At 43.0% G+C, this 20974-nt stretch overlaps 1 protein-coding gene across 1 annotated transcript; it reads right to left on the bottom strand.

The window, feature by feature from the left end:
- Window positions 1-1197: 1197 nt before the first annotated feature.
- Window positions 1198-14868, bottom strand: LOC120943093 (interferon-induced very large GTPase 1-like). The gene is made up of 4 exons (XM_040356202.1): window positions 14393-14868; window positions 10550-10835; window positions 6563-6760; window positions 1198-5948 (listed from the first exon to the last, which is right to left on the bottom strand). The coding sequence occupies exons 1-4, from the start codon at window positions 14555-14557 to the stop codon at window positions 1276-1278; spliced, it is 5322 nt and encodes a 1773-aa protein (XP_040212136.1). The 5' UTR covers window positions 14558-14868; the 3' UTR covers window positions 1198-1275.
- Between the last annotated feature and the right edge of the window lie 6106 nt (window positions 14869-20974).

Genomic DNA, 20974 nt, shown 5'->3' with positions numbered 1-20974 from the left:
CACCTTTGTAGCGCCTGGGTGCACTGCACCCCACGCACCTGCCTAGGATCAGCCCTGCAACCAAGTACCGGTAGGCCTGCTTTTCTTAAGGGAAAGGGGGCTGCTATAGGTGAAGCACACAGTAGCTAGCTGACAAGCTGCGTTGGGGTAGATGTGAAATTCGTGACAGGAGGATGTTATAGTCACAAAAGGAGGCCAACTCCATATTAATGTCCAAATATTTATAATTTATTTGCATCAAAATTACAGCATAACATTATACATTCCCTTTAAATTATAACTAAAGGCATAACTTCTTTTAGTTTTGGATAGCATGGTTATTAGTGCTGTCTGTGCTCCCTTTAGGGAGATTCACCCTTTCTATTTCTCATTATGACCATTTTCACTGAGAGTGAAAGAAATACACAAATACTGGATTGTCACCAGAACAAAAATAGAGAGGAAATTTGTGGACACTAGTTCTGGTGTGACCCCAAAGGGACACAGATGGTAAAACAAAACGACAGCGTTATATAAACCCCCCACACACACTTTCAACATTTTACATAGGAAATAAACAATGGTATAAACTGGATAAAGAATATTTTCACCAAAGTAGAAGTCCTCTATCCTGGCTTACAGCATCAGATTTATCACAAAGCTAACATTACAGAGGCTTTCATCAGGAGAAGTCCTTTAAGTGGTCTTAAATTCCTAGGAAGCCCTTTAAGTGGGCTTTAATGATCAAGAGCCTATTCTGCTGGCTTCAGATCAGAAGCTTTGGCCAGGGGTAGTCACATGATACAGAAGCCATGCTGCTTTCTGAGCATTAAAGTCCACTGAACGGGTGGCTGGTAGGCGGCATTAGGCCTCGTACACACGATCAGTCCATCCGATGAGAACGGTCCGAAGGACAGTTGTCATCGGTTAACCGATGAAGCTGACTGATGGTCGGATGTGCCTACACACCATAGGTTAAATAACCAATCGTGTCAGAACGTGGTGACGTAAAACACAACGATGTGCTGAAAAAAACCGAAGTTCAATGCTTCCAAGCATGCGTCGACTTGATTCTGAGCATGCGTGGATTTTTAACCAATGGTCGTGCTTACTAACAATCGGTTTTGACTTATCGGTTAGGCGTCCATCGCTTAAATTTTAGAGCAAGTTCCTATTTTTTTGACCGAAGGTTAACTAACCGATGGGGCCTACACACGATCGGTTTGGACCGATGAAAACGGTCCATCAGACCATTCTCATCGGATGGACCGATCGTGTGTACGCGGCCTTAATGGGTTAAAGATTAAATGAATCCCTTAGATTTTTCATGGCTTGCTCTTTTGTTATCTTTCCCCAGTTTTTGGGGATTTCGGCTGGCATAGCATTAAATTCTTCTGCAAGCTGGTCATTAAATTCTTTTAAGATAAACTTCCAGTAATCTGAGGCATTGATGCCTGGGTCACATTGAATGACCCAGTCTGGAAAGAATTTACGGTATTCTTTGTAACGCTGAGGAACCCCTTGTGTGTATGAATTTCTGAAGTATCCATTTCCTACCACGTCGGTGGAGCATATGGAGTTACATAGGACATTTGTTGCAAGGTCTTTGTATCCTGCAAGCCCCTGAGGTCGGTGCACTGATGCAAAATGCTCCGTGTGGTCATGTCCTCCAGCTTCACAAGGAACTTTACAGAATGGACATAGCTTGCCGCATCCGAAAACTCTCTTGAACAGCTGATCCCACGGATTCAGAGTGACCATGGAAAGCACATAGTCAATGTCTAGAGAATTCATCTCTAATAAAATCTCCTCCACCTGTTTAGAGAAAGAAGATTGAATGTATTCAGAAAATTGCTGGACCTTGTCATTGTTCTGGAATAAAATCACATTCATAACGTTCCTCGGAATGACTAATTCTTTTTGCAAAAGCTTACAAAACATTTCCAAAAAGCAAGAGACATTTGTACGTTCTTGTACAGTTGTATCTTTCAACGCATTGTTGACCACGTGTGTGATTTTATGAATAATTTTTTCATGTAAATTTTTAAGGCCACCAGGTTTCCCATACTTGTTTACTATATGTTCTTGAAGCATGCTCTTCACAAATGCTTCATAATCATTGATATATATCATATATTGGTCAAAGTCCTTTTCTTCCAGCAAATTTTTAAGCAGGTTGAACTGGAAGAACATTCTACTACTAAATTCTTTGGAGTGTTCGCTGAGCAAAATATCATCCACAATTTCTCTCCCAAGGTTTTTATAGATAAATTCTACTATCGCTGGTTTCAGACAAGAACGGCAAAAGTCCTCTGCCCTCTTTTTACATATATCTTTCTCAAGGAATATATTCCTAAAGGTGGCGAGATACTGAGGTTTTAACTTCTCCAAGCTGATCCTTGGATCATTCTCTTGGATGAAGTTCTCGTGCATCTTCTGGAACATGGGAGCCGCTCTCCCCAAGACATGAAGTTTCAAGTCTAACTCAAACTGAGGTGATATATGGAGTTTCTGAGCAGCCCTCTCTTGGAGTTTTTCGTTTACCATATTTAAGAGCTCTTGGCAATAGGTGTCATGGTAATCTTCTTTTGTATTAATTTTAGCAGTGACATACTGTTTGCAGCTGGGCAGCAGTGCATTTACATACTTATTCATTTTAACCAATCGATTATCAGGATATTTGTTTGAGATTGTTTTAGAGTCTGTGTTATACCAGCTTACGTCAAAGTGATGTGGCTGGGCTGTAAAGCATTTCTTTTCATAGTCCTTTAAGTTGTGTATATTGTGCAACTTCATAGTTACGGCTCCTATGCTGTGGCTCATGTCCGTTCTAAGTTGGTGTAGGATTTCTTGACCAATGTTGTGTATATGCAGGCTAATCAGATTTATTTCCATAAATGTTTCGTTCCATATTTTCTCAAACTCTTCATCGTGATTAAGCAAGTCTTCACATTTTTTGAGGGTTTGGTATTTTCTTGAAGCTTTCTTTTCAATAACTTCCATGAATGTATTCTGATTTGTTTGAATCACAGCCTTCCCTTTCTGAATTTGCCAATATTCATTTAATCTCTGCTTTACATCATCTTCAAGTTGTTTCCTTAGGGAGCTTACGCTCCTGAGAAATTCTTCTCTGTATCTTTTTATCAGATGGGCATTGGCGTTTCCAGATCCACCATCAAAATACCTTTCTAAAGCTTCCCGAATGCTCTTCTCTTCACTCTGAAGTATCTCATACATATTATTAGTTGCATCTGCGCTCAGCTCTTTCTGTGAATTTGGCTGATTCCGGATGATATTTTCTGTCTCCTGCATCCATTTAAACATGACTTTGCTGAATTTCCACTTCAGCTCATTATACTTGACATGTAGTTGATCATAGGCATCTGCCACCAGGCTGTTTCTGAAATTGAAGATAAAGTTTTCATATTGCACGGCCTCCCACAAGCTTCTTATCCATTCAGAAAACTCGCTCCAGCTTTGGGCCTGTCTTTTAGATGTTTTCATGACTTGTAGTAAGTATTTTTTAAATTCATAAACCTTGTCACTGTAGCCTGTACTAACTGAAGACATTGGTGGGACACCATGCCAGAGACCAGGAATGTACCAGCTATGGTTCTCATGGTCAGCATCCAGAACATCAGAAAAAGACTTTATCCCGCTCTTTTTTGCCATCTTTGCTGCAGTCCTTGTCATTTCATCAAGATCGTCTATAATCTTCCTTCTATCTCTTAAGCATTTCGCACTAGCAGCAACATCAGAGACATTCTGATGTAGGAAGAAGTATTTGGGTTTTTTGCCAATGGTTTCCATCCTTAGAAATGCATGGACTACAATCTGTAAAATGTCCTTCATTTCTGCTGCATTTTCCATGGAAAAGTTTACGATCGTAATGTCACTCAAGCCAACCACTAGGGTTGCTAATTCATTGTCACGTTGGTCAGATCCATCCAGGGAAGACATCTCTGGAGCTTTTAAACCTTCTGTGTCAAGTACCAAAATGAAAGAACAGCCTAGCTCCTGCTGAAAGTTTTCTTCAACTTTTATAAGAGTCATGAAGGCCCCTCTTGTACATCGTCCACTGGCCACTGGGAACTGCAAACCAAACATGGTATTCAGAAGGGTGGATTTTCCTGTGCTCTGTACTCCTAGGACAGTTATAACTCTAATTCGGCAATGGCCTCCTGTCCTCTTGTCTAGCTCACTCAGAACATTAGTTATCCATTCCAGTGGTATACTGGAGGAATCTCCATCAATCAGTTCCAGTGGCAAGCCATCCAGTAAAAGTTCTGCTGCAATTTTCGGGAGCTTGTTAAATTTCCGTTCCTCATTTTGAATCTCGTTATTTTTCAAAAGATTGCATTCTGCATCATAAAACTGACCCAACTCTCGTATGAAGTGCTCAACACCCAGAGAGCTCTTGCACATGATTAGGTCTAGCTGTTTGATAACTTCGCTGTCTTTGGCATTGTACTGGTTCTGTAATTTTGATAGGTTGGTTCTAGCAATTGAATCGAGGAATATCTTCATCCATTTTAGAAAATAGCATCTCTCTGAGTGATTCTTCTGTGATATTGACTCTATGAAGGCAACAATGCCTGCAGATGGAGTATGTGAATACTGCTGTCTGATTAATTCTGTCCTTTTATTCTCAAGTTTTTCCCTGTACAGTTGGGAATTTTCGACCCCTTGCCTTCTCATTCTACATATTTCTGTTCTGGTTCTGGCCAGTTCTTTACATAGATCACCCTGTAGTTTCATTGTTTCTTTTTTATACCCTGCTACGTCATAGATTCTTTTAGTTATTTTTAATGCTCTCTGTTTGGCTGACTGACATTCTTTGGAGTTCTCGTCTACATGAATTCCAAGTTCACAAGCGATCTCTGCCATCTTCTCCAAGGTGACCAGCTTGGTGGGTTTTCTAATGAACTCTTTCATTATGTTCTGTAGCTGTCGAGCCAAAGCTGCATCATTCTTATTCTTCTTTTGTATTAAATGCCCATCATCCATGTTTAATGATGAGTTCAACGACTGTAACATACTGTTGTTTATTTCCAGGTTTTGGGAAACAAAGAAATATTTGGTGTTGGCATCTCCAAGCTTGGACAACTGCGTGCACTCCGCCTCGCTAACACTGTCTGCAAATATGAAAACTGCAGACGATATCTGGGTTAAGAAGCTGAACTGTGTCCAATAAGAAGAGATATGGCCATGTAGGTTTGTAACTGCAATGGGCTCTGGAAAAATGTCTGAGTTTTCTTGACCAACGGGCAAATACCAAAACATTTCTACCAAGCCGTTGGAGAGTTTTTTTTGAACGTATCCACCTTCCATGTCTCGGTGTATGAAGAAATTATGATACTGCTGGGGTGGTGTTAGAATTTGGTTCAGGATGGCAGATTTTGATAAGCGGCAATCTTCTAGCCTCACAAAAGAAAAAAATGGAATTTGCATATTCACCACATTGTCTTCACTAAAACTATTCCTATCTTCAAGTGAATGGGGTCTCCATTTTTTAACAATGTCCCTCAATGCCCACAACATGTAGGTGCATTCCGAACCATTGCAAGCTGGGAGTAGCAGGGGTACAGAAAACTGGCACATAGACAGTTTTGTCACAATCTCCTGTTGTAAAATGCTGTCGGAGCAATGCAGAAGAATGAACAGGACATCTAAGGGATGGAGATCTCCTGAATGGTCTAGGTCTGTACTTTCAGATGATGGATTTGTAAAGTCTATGTTCACGCCCGATTCTGATTCCTCTATATGTGCTCTCCGCGCATTCACATTTAGCGACATAAGCTTTCTTAGGAAATACCATGGAGCGTCTTCTATAGTACGAAGGTCAATGTCCTTCAGACTATTGCGTCCAATTGTTAAAATTTTACTGACATTCATCTTTGACTTCTTGTACTTTTTCATTCCTAACCGGCGGAGAATCTCATCACAAATTCCATTAATTCGTGGAGGATCTGGAAAAAGAGGAAATAATTATTAATACATGCTTAAAGTGATATTAAAAGCTTTGCTTTTTTTTTATTTTTTTAAATATACCTACCTGCTCTGTGCAGTTGTATTGCACAGATCAGCTCCCACACTCTTTTGCAGAGCAGGTCCTGGGGGCATTGCTGCGTGCTTACTTCAGAGCATCCATAAGACACATAGAGCCTCGGCTCCCCCCCTCCATGCTCTCTTCTCATTGGCTCCCTGGCTGTTGACAGCAGTGGGAGCCAATGGGCTCCCGCTGCTGTCTCAGCCAATGAGGGTGGACAATCCCTATACTGCCGAGGCTATCAAGAACATCGCCGGATCGGAGGGGGCTCAGGTAAGGATTGGGGGGCTGGGGGTGGGTGGCGCTGCACACAGGAGGTTTTTTTACCTTCATGCATACAATGTGACTAATCACAGCACACAGCTACCTGAAAGTGCCAGATCACGTGCTAGGTATGTGATCTAGAACAGGAGATCCGTTCTGCTGCCGTACTCCTATGTGAGGTGATCGGCATGTGGTTAAAAAAAAATGGAAGCAATGTTTACCTGATAGATATGCATAGTCATAAAAATTCAAGGGGCTCAGATTTCTTACCTATATGATGAGGATCTGCCATCTTTGCCAAAATTGTGGGTGTATTGCATGCTGCGGTCACACCAGGAACGGAGAAGACCCTTGATGTTGGCAGCTTTCCCGGCCCCGATTCCCTACGCCCCGATGCCCTAGGTGGGGTCAGAAGTTTATTTGGTTTTGGTGGAACACAAGGGCGAATATTCGCAGAAAGGGCTGACCCTAAGTAAAAAAAAAAAAAAAAATCATCAAATTGATTTTAAATAGACAGTCCATTTATTACAAAACCCTTTGGCCCAGATTCACGTACAGCGGCGTATCTTTGAGCGGGCGTAACATATCCTATTTACGTTACGCCTCCGCAACTTAGACGGGCAAGGGCAGTATTCTCAAAGCACTTGCTCTGTAAGTTGCGGCGGCGTAACCCCGCCTAATTCAAATTTGGAAGATGTGGGCGTGTGTTGTATAAATGTTATGTGACCCCACCTAAATGACGCTTTTTACGAACGACGCATACGCCATTCGTGGACATATCCCAGTGTGCATTGCTCCAAAGTACTCCGCAAGGACGTATTGGTTTTGACGTGAACGTAAATTTCGTCCAGCCCCATTCACGGACGACTTACGCAAACGACGTAAAATTTTCAAAATTCGACGCGGGAATGACGTCCATACTTAACATTGGTACGCCGCATGTACGCCTCATATAGCAGGGGCAACTTTACGCCGGGAAAAGCCTAACGTAAACGGCGTATCTGTACTGCGTCGGCGGGGCGTACGTTCGTGAATTCGCGTATCTAGCTGATTTACATATTTCTAGGCGTAAATCAGCGTACACGCCCCTAGCGGCCAGCGGAAATATGCAGTTAAGATCCGACGGCGTAAAAGACTTACGCCGGTCGGATCTAATACAAATCTATGCGTAACTGATTCTAAGAATCAGGCGCATAGATACGACGGCTCAGACTCAGAGATACGACGGAGAATCTGGGCCTTAATTTTTAGTTGGCAAAGTGTAAAACAGAACCATTTTAAATATTTTTAGAACATTTTAAAAATTGCACATATATAGTTATAATGTATATATCTATAAAGGGATGTGTAATTGTAAAATCAATGTGATATACTATACTATATATATAAATAAATATACACACATACACAGTGCCTTGAAAAAGTATTCAAACCCATTGACATTTTCCACATTTTGTCATGTTACAACCAAAAACATAAATTGGGATTTTATGTGATAGACCAACACAAAGTGGCACATAATTGTGAAGTGGAAGGAAATTGATAAATGGTTTTCAAAATGTTTTACCAATAAATATGTGAAAAGTGTGGGGGGCATTTGTATGGCGCCCCCCGGAGTCAATACTTTTGTAGAACCCCCTTTCTCTACAATTACAGCTGCAAGTCTTTTTGGGGATGTCTCTACCAACTTCTAGAGAGGGACATTTCTGCCCATTCTTCTTTGCAAAATATCTCAAGCTCTATCAGATTGGATGGAGAGCGTCTGTGGTCAGCAATTTTCAAGTCTTGCCACAGATTCTCAATTGGATTTAGGTCTGGACTGTGACTGGGCCATTCTAACTCATGAATATGCTTTGATCTAAACCATTCTATTGTAGCTCTGGCTGTATGTTTCGGGTCGTTGTCCTGCTGGAAGGTGAACCTCCACCCAAGTCTCAAGTCTTTTTCAGACTCTAAGGCCTTGTACACACGGTCGGACCAAACCGATGAGAATGGTCTGACGGATCGTTTTCATCGGTTCACCGCTGAAGTGGTCTGATGTGCGTACACACCATCGTTCCAAAAACCGATCGGGTCAGAACACCCGACGCGCTGAATAAAACGAAGTTCGATGCTTCCAAGCATGCGTCGACTTGATTCTGAGCATGCACGGGTTTTGAACCGATGCTTTCTGTACTAACCATCGGTTTGGACCGATCGTGCAGCAGTCCATCGGTTCGGTTTTGAAGCATGTTTTAAAATTTTGGACCGAAGGAAAACAGACCGATAGGCTATACACACGGTCGGTTTGGACCGATGAAACTGAACCTCGGTCCATTCTCATCGGTTTTGTCCGACCGTGTGTACGGGGCCTAACAGGTTTTCTTCTAAGATTTTGTTTTGTTCCAAATTTGTTTTTGAACTAATGTTGACAAATTTGTTAATACGGAAATATCCAAATTAACGAAAACCCGTTTAACAATTTTTTTTTGGAATACTGTAGTTGTAAACTCGAATATTCAAAAATTAGTAAATTCATAAATTAGAAAATTTGTAAGTTAGAAAATTCGTAAATTCGAAAATTCGTAAATTCAAAATGAGAAAATACGAAAATTCAAAAATCTGAAATAATAACTAACTAATAATAACTTAATTATTACTAAATATTAAATATTAAATTATAAGTATTGAAATTTCCTTTCAAATTTGGCTGTTAGTGAACGTAACAAATACGAATTTATCCAAAGTTATGAATCAACCCGACATAACGAATGCCGCATCTAAATGAATGGAACGTAACGAATTAATAATATTAAATAATAATAAAAACTTTTTATTAATATTATTTATTATTAATTTGTTCCATTTCATTTGTTTAGATGTGGCTTTCGTTATTTCGTATAATTTGTAACTTCGGATAAATTTGTATTCGTTAGGTCCACTAACAGCCAAATTTAAAAGGAAATTCCAATACCTATCATTTGATAGTTAGTTATTATTAGTTATTCTATCAAATTTTCTTTCTTATTTTTAGATTTTTTAATTTTCAAATTTATGAATTTACGGATTCGTAAATTACAGAGCTGCACCACGGTGGCCAAGACCATACAGAAGTTTACTAGCACAGGTTCCACTCAGAACAGGCCTTGCCATGGTCGACCAAAGTAGTTGAGGTCACATGGTCAGCGTCATGTCCAGAGGTTGTCTTTGGGAAATAGACGTGTGAGTGCTGCCAGCATTGCTGCAGAGGTTGAAGGGGTGGGGGGTCAGCCTGTTAGTGCTCAGACCATACGCCGCACACTGCATCAAATTGGTCTGCATGGTTCTCACCCTAGAATAAAGCCTCATCTAAAGATTATGCACAAGAAAGCCCGCAAACAGTTTGGTGAAGACAAGCAGACTAAGGACATGGATTACTGGAACCATGTCCTGTGGTCTGATGAGACCAAGATAAACTGATTTGGTGTCAGATGGTGTGGCGGCAACCAGGTGAGGAGGACAAAGACAAGTGTGTCTTGCCTACAGTCAAGCATAGTGGTGGGAGTATCATGGTCTGGGTCTGCATGAGTGCTGCCGGCACTGGGGGGCTACAGATCATTGAGGGAACCATGAATGCCAACATGTACTGTGACATACTGAAGCAGAGCATGACCCCCTCCCTTCAGAGACTGGGCTGCAGGGCAGTATTCTAACATACAAGACCCCAAACACACCTCCAAGATGACCACTGCCTTGCTGAAGAAGCTGAGGGTAAAGGTGATGGACTGGTCATGCGTCTCTCCAGACCTAAACCCTATTGAGCATCTGTGGGACATCCTCAAAGGTAAGGTGGAGGAGCGCAAGGTCTCTTACATCCAATAGCACCGTGATGTCGTCATGGAGGAGGGGAAGAGAACTCCAGTGGCAACCTGTGAAGCTCTGGTGACCTCCATGCCCAAGAGGGTTAAGGCAGTGCTGAAAAATAATGATGGCCACACAAAATATTGACACTTTGGGACCAATTTTTGACATTTTCACTTAGGGGTGTACTCACTTTTGTTGCCAGCGGTTTATACATTAATGGCTGTGTGTTGAGGTATTTTGAGGGGACAGCAAATTTACACTGTTATACAAGCTGTACACTCACTACACAACATTGTGGCTAAGTGTAATTTCTTCAATGTTGTCACATGAAAAGATTGAAAGAAATATTTACAAAAATATTGATTACAAAAATGATTGATTGATTTTCCCGGAACCAGAGTTGCTTTAACTTTTTTGGAGCTGTGGGCTATTTACCTGGGAACAGGTCAGACAATGCTGGGAACGTGGGTGAGATCTCTTGCAAATGGTTGACTAGCTTTTCACAAGCCACCGGCCCTTCCTTCACTTGGACATTCAAGAACCGTTCAAGCTTCTCTTGGTAAGTCTTTGCTTCCAGCACATGGAAACGATCTTTGGAGGCCAGGTGACACCGGAGGTTGAGGTTACTAAGGAGATCCTCCACGTCTTCTTCAGGCAGGTCTGGTATTTTCTTCCGGAATCTATTGATAATCTCTGAAGTGTTTTTGGCCATTATGGAACACTAAAAAGTTAAGGAAAACTTGGTTATCTATAGAACTGTCTAATCTTTAGAACCAGCAGTAATACCTGGGAGTCGTTTTCTAAAAAAAAAAACGCTGTGTAAATAAATGCCTCAGCATTCACATAGAACTCATTAATAAACACTGTACTGTGTCTAATATGTGTATTTCCTATGCTTGGCAGCTCCATCTAGTGGCCATAATACGCTATTTTCCTGATTGTAGTATTGCAGGAAAATAGCACATTATAACCACTAGATGGAGCTGACGAGCAAAGGAAATGCACATATTAGACACAATACAGGGTTTACAGTTGCAAGAAAAAGTATGTGAAACCTTTTGGAATGATATGGATTTCTGCACAAATTGGTCATAAAATGTGATCTGATCTTCATCTAAGTCACAACAATAGACAATCACAGTCTGCTTAAACTAATAACATACAAATAATTAAATGTTACCATGTTTTTATTGAACACACCATGTAAACATTCACAGTGCAGGTGGAAAAAGTATGTCAACCCCTAGACTAATGACATCTCCAAGAGCTAATTGGAGTGAGGTGTCAGCCAACTGGTTTCCAATCAATGAGATGAGATTGGAGGTGTTGGTTACAGCTGCCCTGCCCTATAAAAAACACACACCAGTCCTGGGTTTGCTTTTCACAAGAAGCATTGCCGGATGTGAATGATGCCTCGCACAAAAGAGCTCTCAGAAGACCTACGATTAAGAATTCCATATCATTCCAAAAGGGTTCACATACTTTTTCTTGCAACTGTATTTGTGACAACAGTCAAGCTGAGGGGCTTTTTATAAAGTGTGCCTAAAGCAATAATTTTTTTAGAATAGGATATTGTCAGGAAGGGTTATAAACCCTGTCAGTTTCTTTATTTATTTATTTTGCTATGTGTGCCCAATTAGGGAGATTTGCCTTAACATTTCATCCCAGAGATACAACAGGAAGTGAGAGGAAATCACTTCAAAGTGAGGGTTATTTCCCTTTTAGAGAGAGATATCATCAGAACAGGTGCCGCCCTTGTAGGGCCAAGGACAAGGGGTGGGAAGGAGGGCCACCCAGGGCACAGCAGTAGGACAGGGCACCCTCTTACTGCATGCAAGCTCCAGATCGGTGGCTACCAACCAGCGGGTCGCAACATCATGTCTGCTCTGACAACTACTGCTGCCCACTTTCCACCCCATCCATCCATGACTGGCACAAAAACAAACCATGCACATGTGCAGATACTTTCTAGCCACAATAAAGCAAGCGATTGTCCACGCATGGGCAGTGCACACTCCATGCCAACTATAGACAGCCAAAGCAAGGCAGTGGCAGTGCTGGGACAAGGTCATCTAGAGCCCAGGACAAACATACCAAACCGCCCGCTCCAAAAAAAAAAATTGTGCACTAACCCGCATGTTTATCCTCTAAGAATAAATCCCCCCTCCTCCCAGAACAAATTCACCAACTGCTGAAATCCCCCCTCCCACCACAAATATTTGCCCCCTCATACCCCCTCCCAGCTCCAATCCGCTGCTCAAATACCCACAGCACAAAAAAAAACACTCTACTGCAAATCCTCTACCCCTCAAATTTCCCCTCTGAGTATACATCCTCTTCCCCACATTCCAAATCCCTCCTCCTAGCACAAATCCCCCCCAATCATTCCTACTAGCAGAACTACCCCCCCATACCCCCCAAAAAATTCCCCTCCTAGCACAAATTCCCTCCCTCCTCTACCATATAACCTCTTCCATACAACCTCTCGGCTCCGGGCCAAACTGAGTTTTTAATTATTATTTTTTTTGTCCTTTAGTACATTTTCCCCAGGACAGTGCCCAGTCCCTTAATGCCATCGGTTTGACAATCCCTGGCCTATTTGCCTGGAAATTGGACATTACTGTTTTTTTAACATTCAGATTCTGCACCCAAACTTTAGAAATATATTCCAAACCAACCCAGGTATGTTCAGCTCATCAGTAATTCTAATAATAATGGCCAGAAGTGCCCATTTACACTGGTAGGCAGTGTAGTGCTTCCTTACATTGGAATTGAATGTAGTGCCCCCTTATACTGATGGCCAGTGAGAGAAGCCCCCTTTAGTGGTCAGTGGTAGAAGGCTCCCCTTTTTTAATGATGTTCCGTACGAAAAGACTTCCCTTTCATTAGTGGACAGTGGGAGAAGACTATCCCTTACATTGGTGGTCAATGGGAGAAGACCCTCTTTCATTAGTGGTCAGTGGGAGAAGTATTCCCTTACATTGGTGGTCAGTGGGGAAAACTTACCCCTACATTGGTGTCAGTGGGAAAAGACCCTCTTTCATTAGTGGTCAGTGGGAGAAGGCTCCCTCTTACATTGGTGGTCAGTGCGAGAAGGCCCCTTTTCATTAGTGGTCACTGGGAGAAAGCTCCCCTTAGATTGGTGGACAGTGGGAGAAGGCCCCTTTTCATTAGTGGTCACTGGGAGAAAGCTAACCTTAGATTGGTGGATAGTGGGAGAATTCCCCTTTTCATTAGTGGTCAGTGAGAGAAAGCTCCCCTTACATTGGTGATCAGTGGGAGAAGTCTCCCCCTTACATTGGTGGTCAGTGGGAGAAGGCTCCCCTTAGATTGGTGTTCAGTAGGAGAAGGCCTCCCCTTCCATTGGTGATCAGTGGGAGAAGACCCTTTTTCATTAGTGGTCAGTGGGAGAAGGCTCTCCATACATTGGTAGTCAGTGGGAGAAGGCTTTCCCTTACATTGGTGGTCAGTGGGAGAAGGCTCTACTTATATTGGTGGTCAGTGGGAAAGTCTCCCCCTTACATTAGAAAGGCACCCTTTCATTACTGGTGGTGGTCAGTGGAAGATGAAAGTTAGATTGGCGGTCAGTGGGAGATAAATGTTAGATTGGCGGTCAATGGGAGATGAATGTTAGATGGTTAGATAGTCAGTAGGAAAAGGCCCCTCTTTCATTGGTGGATAAGTGTTAATAGGCTCCCCCTTTACATTGGTGGTCAGTGAGAGAAGGCTGCTTTTATTAGTGGTCAGTGGCAGAAGACACCCTTTCATTTGTGGTCAGTGGGAGGAGGCTCCTTTCATTAGTGGTCAGTAAGAGAATGCTCACTCTTACAATGGTGGTCAGTTGGAGGAGGCCCCTTTCATTAGTGGTCAGTAAGAGAAGGCTCGCTCTTACATTGGTGGTCAGTAGAAGATAAATATTAGATTGCTGGTCCCTAGGAGAAGGCCCCCTCTTTCATTGGTGGATAAGTATGAAAAGGTGGTCAGTTGGAGAAGGCCCCCCTTATCCTAATGGTCATTAAAAATAATTCCCCTTACACATGTGAGTCACTAAGAACAATATCCCCTTACACAGAGCTGAAAAGATTGGTATCAGCGAGAACATATCTGAGAGGCTCAAGGAACCTCTACCAACGTCTGGAGGAACCCTAGAGATCCACAGATCCTTGGTGGAAAATGACTTCTCTGGACAAGTCAAAGATTCATATTCCAATGTGTGATCTATGTGTAACCATCGAGGTGTTCATTCAGAAATACAAAGCGTAGAAATGTCTTGCTTACCTTGCTGACCCTGGCCAGGTCTATAGCATTGTGAATTGCATCTGAGATGAAGTCATTGGAAGTCTTCACATTGAAGGCAAAGCCACGTATGATTGAAAATGGAAATAATATAACTGTCCCGGCGGTGGGTTTGTCGTCTTGGTTTTCCCCTTCTCGGTTTCTCATACGCGGAAGCTCACGCAGGTGGACACTCAGGTTTTTCTGCTGTTTCCCCAAATATCTGATGTGTAGCCTTACAACATTCCTGACCCTTCACTGACTTTAAAAATAACTCACTGTCAAGTGTGTGTAATCTCGCGGCTTTATTGTTCCTGGTAGCAGAATGTGTTTTAGTATGTTTATGTTTAATAAAGATCTGGATCTCCTTGTAGTCCCCTGTACAGCAGAGCTCAGGCTAGGAGAGGGATAAGCAGCACACAGAGCCAATCAGTTGAGCTGCATTGCTCATGTGCTAACAGGGAACATACTGATAGGAGGAGAGAGCAGAGGGAAGAGCTTATCAGTCTCCTGCTTGTCCTTCACTGTCCGTTCACATCCTGGGGGAGGAACACAACCTGTAAGTGTTACTCAAAGTACAGAAAAAATGAAAAGGTCAACTAATACCAGACACCCTCACCACAGCCCTGGTCCCCAAAGTACTTACCTCTGGGGTTGGCGAGCTGTCAACACCCCAGCAGTCCAGGGATTTGGAAATCTCCCTCTCCCTTCTTCATGCAGCACTTTGAAGATGGACCAGATTGATTCTGATTGGCCAGAATTGTCACAGTGAATCTATCTAACCCTTTAACTGCAGCAGAGATAAAAAAATCAGTTCTCCTGCTCTGCCTTGCCGCCCGCCTTATGCAAAAAGAAGTCGGCAAAGTGGTTTCAATAGCCTGAGTGCACGTCATATGACGGGGGCGCGCATCGCGACGATCGTTGTTGCAGGGTGTCAGTCTGACACCCCGCAACACCGATCTAGGTAAAGAGTCTCCAACGGAGACTCTTTACCACGTGATCAGCCGTGTCCAATGACGGCTGATCACGATGTAAACAGGAAAATCCGGTAATCGGTAATCTGTCAGACGCGGGTAGAGGAGAGCCGATCGGCTGCTCCTCTGACAGGGGGGGTTTGTGCAGATCGATTATCGGCACAGCCCCCCCGAGGATGCCACTAGACCACCAGGGATGCCCACCACAGGTATGCCACCCTAGACCACCAGGGATGACAATCACAAATAATGGATGCCAATCAGTGCCCACAATGGATGCCAATTAGTGGCCACAATGGGCACCACTGATTGGCAGGCATTATTGTTTGGCACTGATTGGAATCCATTAGTACAACACATACATTAGTGCCACCTATCAGTGCCCATCTATGCCCATCCGTGCCACCTATCAGTGCCCATCCATGCCGCTTATCAGTGCCTATCCATGCTGCCTATCCGTGCCCATCCATGCCGCCTTTCCGTGCCCATCCATGCCACCTATCCCTGCCCATCCATGCCACCTATCTGTGCCCATCCATGCCGCCTATACGTGCCCATCCGTGGCGCCTATCTGTGCCCATCCGTGCAGCCTATCAGTGCCCATCCGTGCCGCCTATCAGTGCCGCATATTAGTGCCCATCATCAGTGCCCATCAATGCCACCACATCAGTGCCACCTCATCGGTGCCCATCAGTGCCGCCTTATCAGTGCCCGTCAGTGCAGTACCATCCGTGCCCATCCGTGAAGGATAAAACTTACTTATTTACAATGTTTACAAATATATTTTTTCTAAATTTTCAGTCATTTTTTTATTTTTTTGCGGAAAATAAAAATCCCATAGGTGATCAAATACCACCAAAAGAAAGCTCTATTTGTGGGAACACAATGGTAAAAATTTAGTTTGGGTACAGTGTAGCACGACCACGCAATAGTCATTCAAAGTGCGACAGAGCTGAAAGCTAAAAATTGGTCTGGGCGGGAAGGTGTATAAGTGCCCGGTATGGAAGTGGTTAATTCTTTTTACCAAGGACTCTGGATCCAACAGAGAAGAGGTAGATTTTTTATTATTTATTTATTATTTATTTAGGGTATTTCTAGAAATAAATCAATAGTATGTCAATAGTTACCTTGCTCCAAGTTGAAGTGTAGCATTTATAGATTGTTAGTTGTCTATCTGTCAGAATGAAGACATAAATACTTATTGACATACTTTCTCCCTTTCTTACTCATAGGAGGTTTTGTAAAAAAAACTTCTGTCTGCAAATGTGTCAATCATTTCCATCACCAAAACAAATCTTTACCACAATACATTTTCTAGGATCGTCAGCACCATCTAGTGGCAATAATGTCATATTTTTTTTTCTGACTGCAGTATTTTCGGTAAAAGTAAGCAGCCCCTAGAAAATAAATGTTTTAGGCAAATGACGGTGGAGATTTGTTGAGTTTATGTGAATAATGGACACATCCGCAAAGAAAATGCTGTGAATGTCTCTAATGATTCATAAAACAATCAGAAATAGACTTCATGAGGGTGGACTGAGGGCCGGACATCCTCTAGTGGGCCCTGTGCTCACTGCCCGGCACCATGGAGCTTGATTAGCATTTGCTATTGGACACCAGAATTGGCAGGTCCGCCACTGGCACCTTGTGCTTTTCACAGATGAGATCAGGTTCACCTTGAGCACAGTTGACGTGAAAGGTTCTGGAGAAGCCGTGGAGAACGTTATGCTGCCTGTAACATCGTTCAGTATGACCGGTTTGGTGGTGGGTCAATGGTGGTCTGGGGAGGCATATCCATGGAGGGACACACAGACCTCTACAGGGTACACAATGGCACCCTGACTGTCATTAGGTATCGGGATGAAATCCTTGAACCCATTGTCAGGCCTTATGCTGGTGCAGTGGGTCCTGGGTTCCTCCTGGTGCACGACAATGCCCAGTGCCATGTGGCAAGAGTATGCAGCCAGTTCCTGGAGGATGAAGGAATTGATACCATTGAATGGCCCCCACACTCACCTGACCTAAATCCAATAGAACACCTCTGGAGCATTATGTTTCGTTCCACCTGACGCTGTAATTTTGCACCTCAGTCTGTTCAGGAGCTCAGTGATGCTCTGGTCCAGATCTGGGAGGAAATACCCCAGGACACCATCCGTCGTCTTATTAGGAGCATGCCCCAACGTTGTCAGGCTTGAATACAAGCATGTGGGGCCATACAAACTACCAATGACCCTCCTTTTATGAGGCACACATAGTATTATTGGCCAAACCAGATAAAGACATATAGACCTATTTTTTTACTCAATGTGGACTTCAAAATACTTACTGAAGGGTTATCGCTCGGACTTATGTCTGTCTTGCAACATCTTATTTCCCCTGATCAGACAAAAAAGCCACAGAAATTAATTCATTCATTCTTTCTTGGACCAGTTTTGGTTTAAATGCTTTGTAAATTATTGCAAATTTTTGTGATAATTCTTTTTGTGTTTTTAATGTATTTTATAAGTATATCCACTGTATTGTTGATTCAATAACCCGTGTGGGATTGTATCAATAAAATAACCTTTTTGTCAACAACTAGTGCCTATAAAGTCCACTTTTGTGTTCCTCCAACATCAATTTCTCGTCTCCTTACATGGTCATGGAGAAGTGTCCTGGAAAAGAAGCTAGGTGAGACAGTTGGTCCGCACGTCCGGAGTAAATCCTTCAGGAAGGATCCAGGGCAGGAGTCGGTGAGTGAAAGCACAGTGGAGAGATCTGGAAGAGGAATCCCAGGGGAACCTGAGTGCAGAGCCAGAGGGAGAGACTGTGGAGTTTGTGTCAAATCAACGCAGCCATGAAGGCAGGCAGGATTTGCAAGTCGGACCGCTGGGATCAGTAGTCCATCACCATTGAATCTACTTAAATAACCGGTTGCTGCTATGAGGGGGTACTGCGGGCCCCAGGCCTACAACGGTTTCATCTACTAAGTTAGCTAGGACTGATTCAGAGTGAGGCCTAGTCATATTGTGATGGCGTGACGGGATTACCAAGACTGTGACAGGGAGAAGTGTTCTGAGGTAAAACTCGGTTAAGCTGTGTGCTGGAGGAAGAGAAGTTCTGAGGTAAAAGTCTGTCAAGCTGTGTGCTGGAGGAAGAGAAGTTCTGAGGTAAAAGTCTGTCAAGCTCTGTGCTGGAGGAAGAGAAGTTCTGAGGTAAAAGTCTGTCAAGCTGTGTGCTGGAGGAAGAGATGTTCTGAGGTAAAAGTTGTTCAAGCTGTGTGCTGGAGGAAGAGAAGTTCTGAGGTAAAAGTCTGTCAAGCTGTGTGCTGGAGGAAGAGAAGTTCCGAGGTAAAATTCTGTCAAGCTGTGTGCTGGAGGAAGAGAAGTTCTGAGGTAAAAGTCTGTCAAGCTGTGTGCTGGAGGAAGAGATGTTCTGAGGTAAAAGTTGTTCAAGCTGTGTGCTGGAGGAAGAGAAGTTCTGAGGTAAAAGTCTGTCAAGTTTAGGCCTCGTACACACGGCCGAACATGTCCGCTGAAACTGGTCCGCGGACCAGTTTCCACGGACATGTTCGGTCATGTGTAGGGCCGACCGGACAATTTTCCGGCCTAGCGGACAGGTTTCCACTGGACAAAAGTTTCTTAGCATGCTAAGAATCTTGTCCACTGGAAGCCTGTCCGTCGGACATGTCTGATGGTCAGTACGACTCATCGGACATGTCCGCTGGTCCGAGAACCTGCGCATGGCGTCGAAGTGATTTGACGCATGCGTGGAAGCATTAAACTTCCGGGTTTGCGGACGTGGCGACGTCAACTTCACCGCCACGTCACCGCGCTGTCTGTCCGCAGGGATTTTGGTTTGATGGTGTGTACAACCATCAGACCAAAATCTCCGAGCGGACATGTCCAATGAAAACGGTCCGCGGACCGTTTTCATCGGACATGTTCGCTCGTCTGTACAAGGCCTCAGTGTCCTTGTTAATAATTGAGGGCGCTAGTTCGTAATAAAACATGCTATATTACACTCTATGTCCTATGAATTAAGAAATATATAAATACATAAGTGATATCAATATATATTGGTGAGTCCAAATATATCACCAAAAGTGTACTCAGTGTACACTCAGCGTGTAGTCCCAATATTTATTTAACCTCTTGACCACCGCCCCATGTCAAAAAGACGTCCTCTTTTTAAAGTTGAATATCTCGATAACGGCAGCAGCTGCTGCCACAACGGAGATATTCATCTTTTCAGGGGGCGGTGGTGTACACGATAACGGCGGTCTCCGCGGCGGATTCGCCGCGAGATCGCCGTTATCGGTGGCGGGAGAGGGGCCCCCCCCCTCCCGCCGCTCTCCCGCGCCCTCCGCCGCTTACCGGAGCCGTCGGTAGCGGCGGAGGGGATCGGATGTGTCCGGCAGCTGAGCGGGGACGGGACTGAAGGAGAAATCTCCTTCACCCGTCCTCATAGCTCTGCTGGGCGGAAGTGACGTCAAAACGTCAGTCCCGCCCAGCCTCTTAAAGAAACATTTTTTTTTTTGTCATTTGAAAAAATGACATTTTTTTTTTTTTATTATTTTTTTTGCATTTAAGTCTAATTATGAGATCTGAGGTCTTTTTGATGTTTACATTCCTTGTAATAGGAATAAAAGTGATCAATTTTTTTTTTTTTTTTTCAGTGTAAAAAATTATAAAACTAAATAAAAATAAATAAGAAAACCAAAAAAATTTTTTTTAAAGCGCCCCGTCCCGACGAGCTCGCGCGCAGAAGCAAACGCATACGCGAGTAGCGCCCGCATATGAAAACGGTATTCAAACCACACAAGTGAGGTATCGCCGCGATCGTTAGAGTGAGAGCAATAATTCTAGTGCTAGACCTACTCTGCAACTCAAAAAATGCAACCTGTAGAATTTTTTAAACGTCGCCTATCGAGATTTTTAAGGGTAAAAGTTTGACGCCATGCCACGAGCGGGCGCAATTTTTAAGCGTGACATGTTGGGTATCATTTTACTCGGCGTGACATTATCTTTCACAATATATAAAAAAATTGGGCAAAATGTATTGTTGTCTTATTTTTTAATTCAAAAAAGTGATTTTTATCCAAAAAAAGTGCGCTTGTAAGACCGCTGCGCAAATACGGTGTGACAAAAAGTATTGCAATGACTGCCATTTTATTCCCTAGGATGTCTGCTAAAAAAAAATATATAATGTTTGGGGGTTCTGATTAATTTTCTAGCAAAAAAATTGTGATTTTCACATGAAGGAGAGAAGTGCCAGAATTAACCCGGTGGGCAAGTGGTTAAAATTCTAATCAGTCCAGTGATCCAAACTTTGAAAAGACTGTCCCAAATCGTGCTTAAAGTGAAAAAATCCTTGTGGTCACCCAAAGTGCTCAAAAGGTTAATGCGCTTACCAGATGTATCTGACTTCTTTGGTGAGAAAGAAAGTCAGATATAGCATTTGCAGGATAGTGCCCGCATACACATCAATCAGACAGGAGAAATTCCAACCTCTTGCTCGGAGTTTATAAATAGGATATGCAAAATAGAATATGGAAATCTATCGCATAAAACTGTTTTTTTATTTAAAAGAATAAGGTAAAAAACTTTCAAATTGGCCTTTTACATTAAAA

Source organism: Rana temporaria, chromosome 6, assembly GCF_905171775.1.
Source record: "Rana temporaria chromosome 6, aRanTem1.1, whole genome shotgun sequence".
Taxonomy (NCBI): domain Eukaryota; kingdom Metazoa; phylum Chordata; class Amphibia; order Anura; family Ranidae; genus Rana; species Rana temporaria.
This window is presented reverse-complemented; position numbering and strand designations above follow the sequence as displayed.

Excerpts from the sequence above, each read along its gene's own strand:
- LOC120943093 (XM_040356202.1), bottom strand. The coding sequence starts at position 14,557 with ATGAGAAACCGAGAAGGGGAAAACCAAGACGACAAACCCACCGCCGGG. Across the intron at positions 10,836-14,392 it reads ACCTGGCCAGGGTCAGCAAG|TGTTCCATAATGGCCAAAAA; the intron begins GTAAGCAAGACA and ends TTAACTTTTTAG. Across the intron at positions 5,949-6,562 it reads GGCAGATCCTCATCATATAG|ATCCTCCACGAATTAATGGA; the intron begins GTAAGAAATCTG and ends CTCTTTTTCCAG.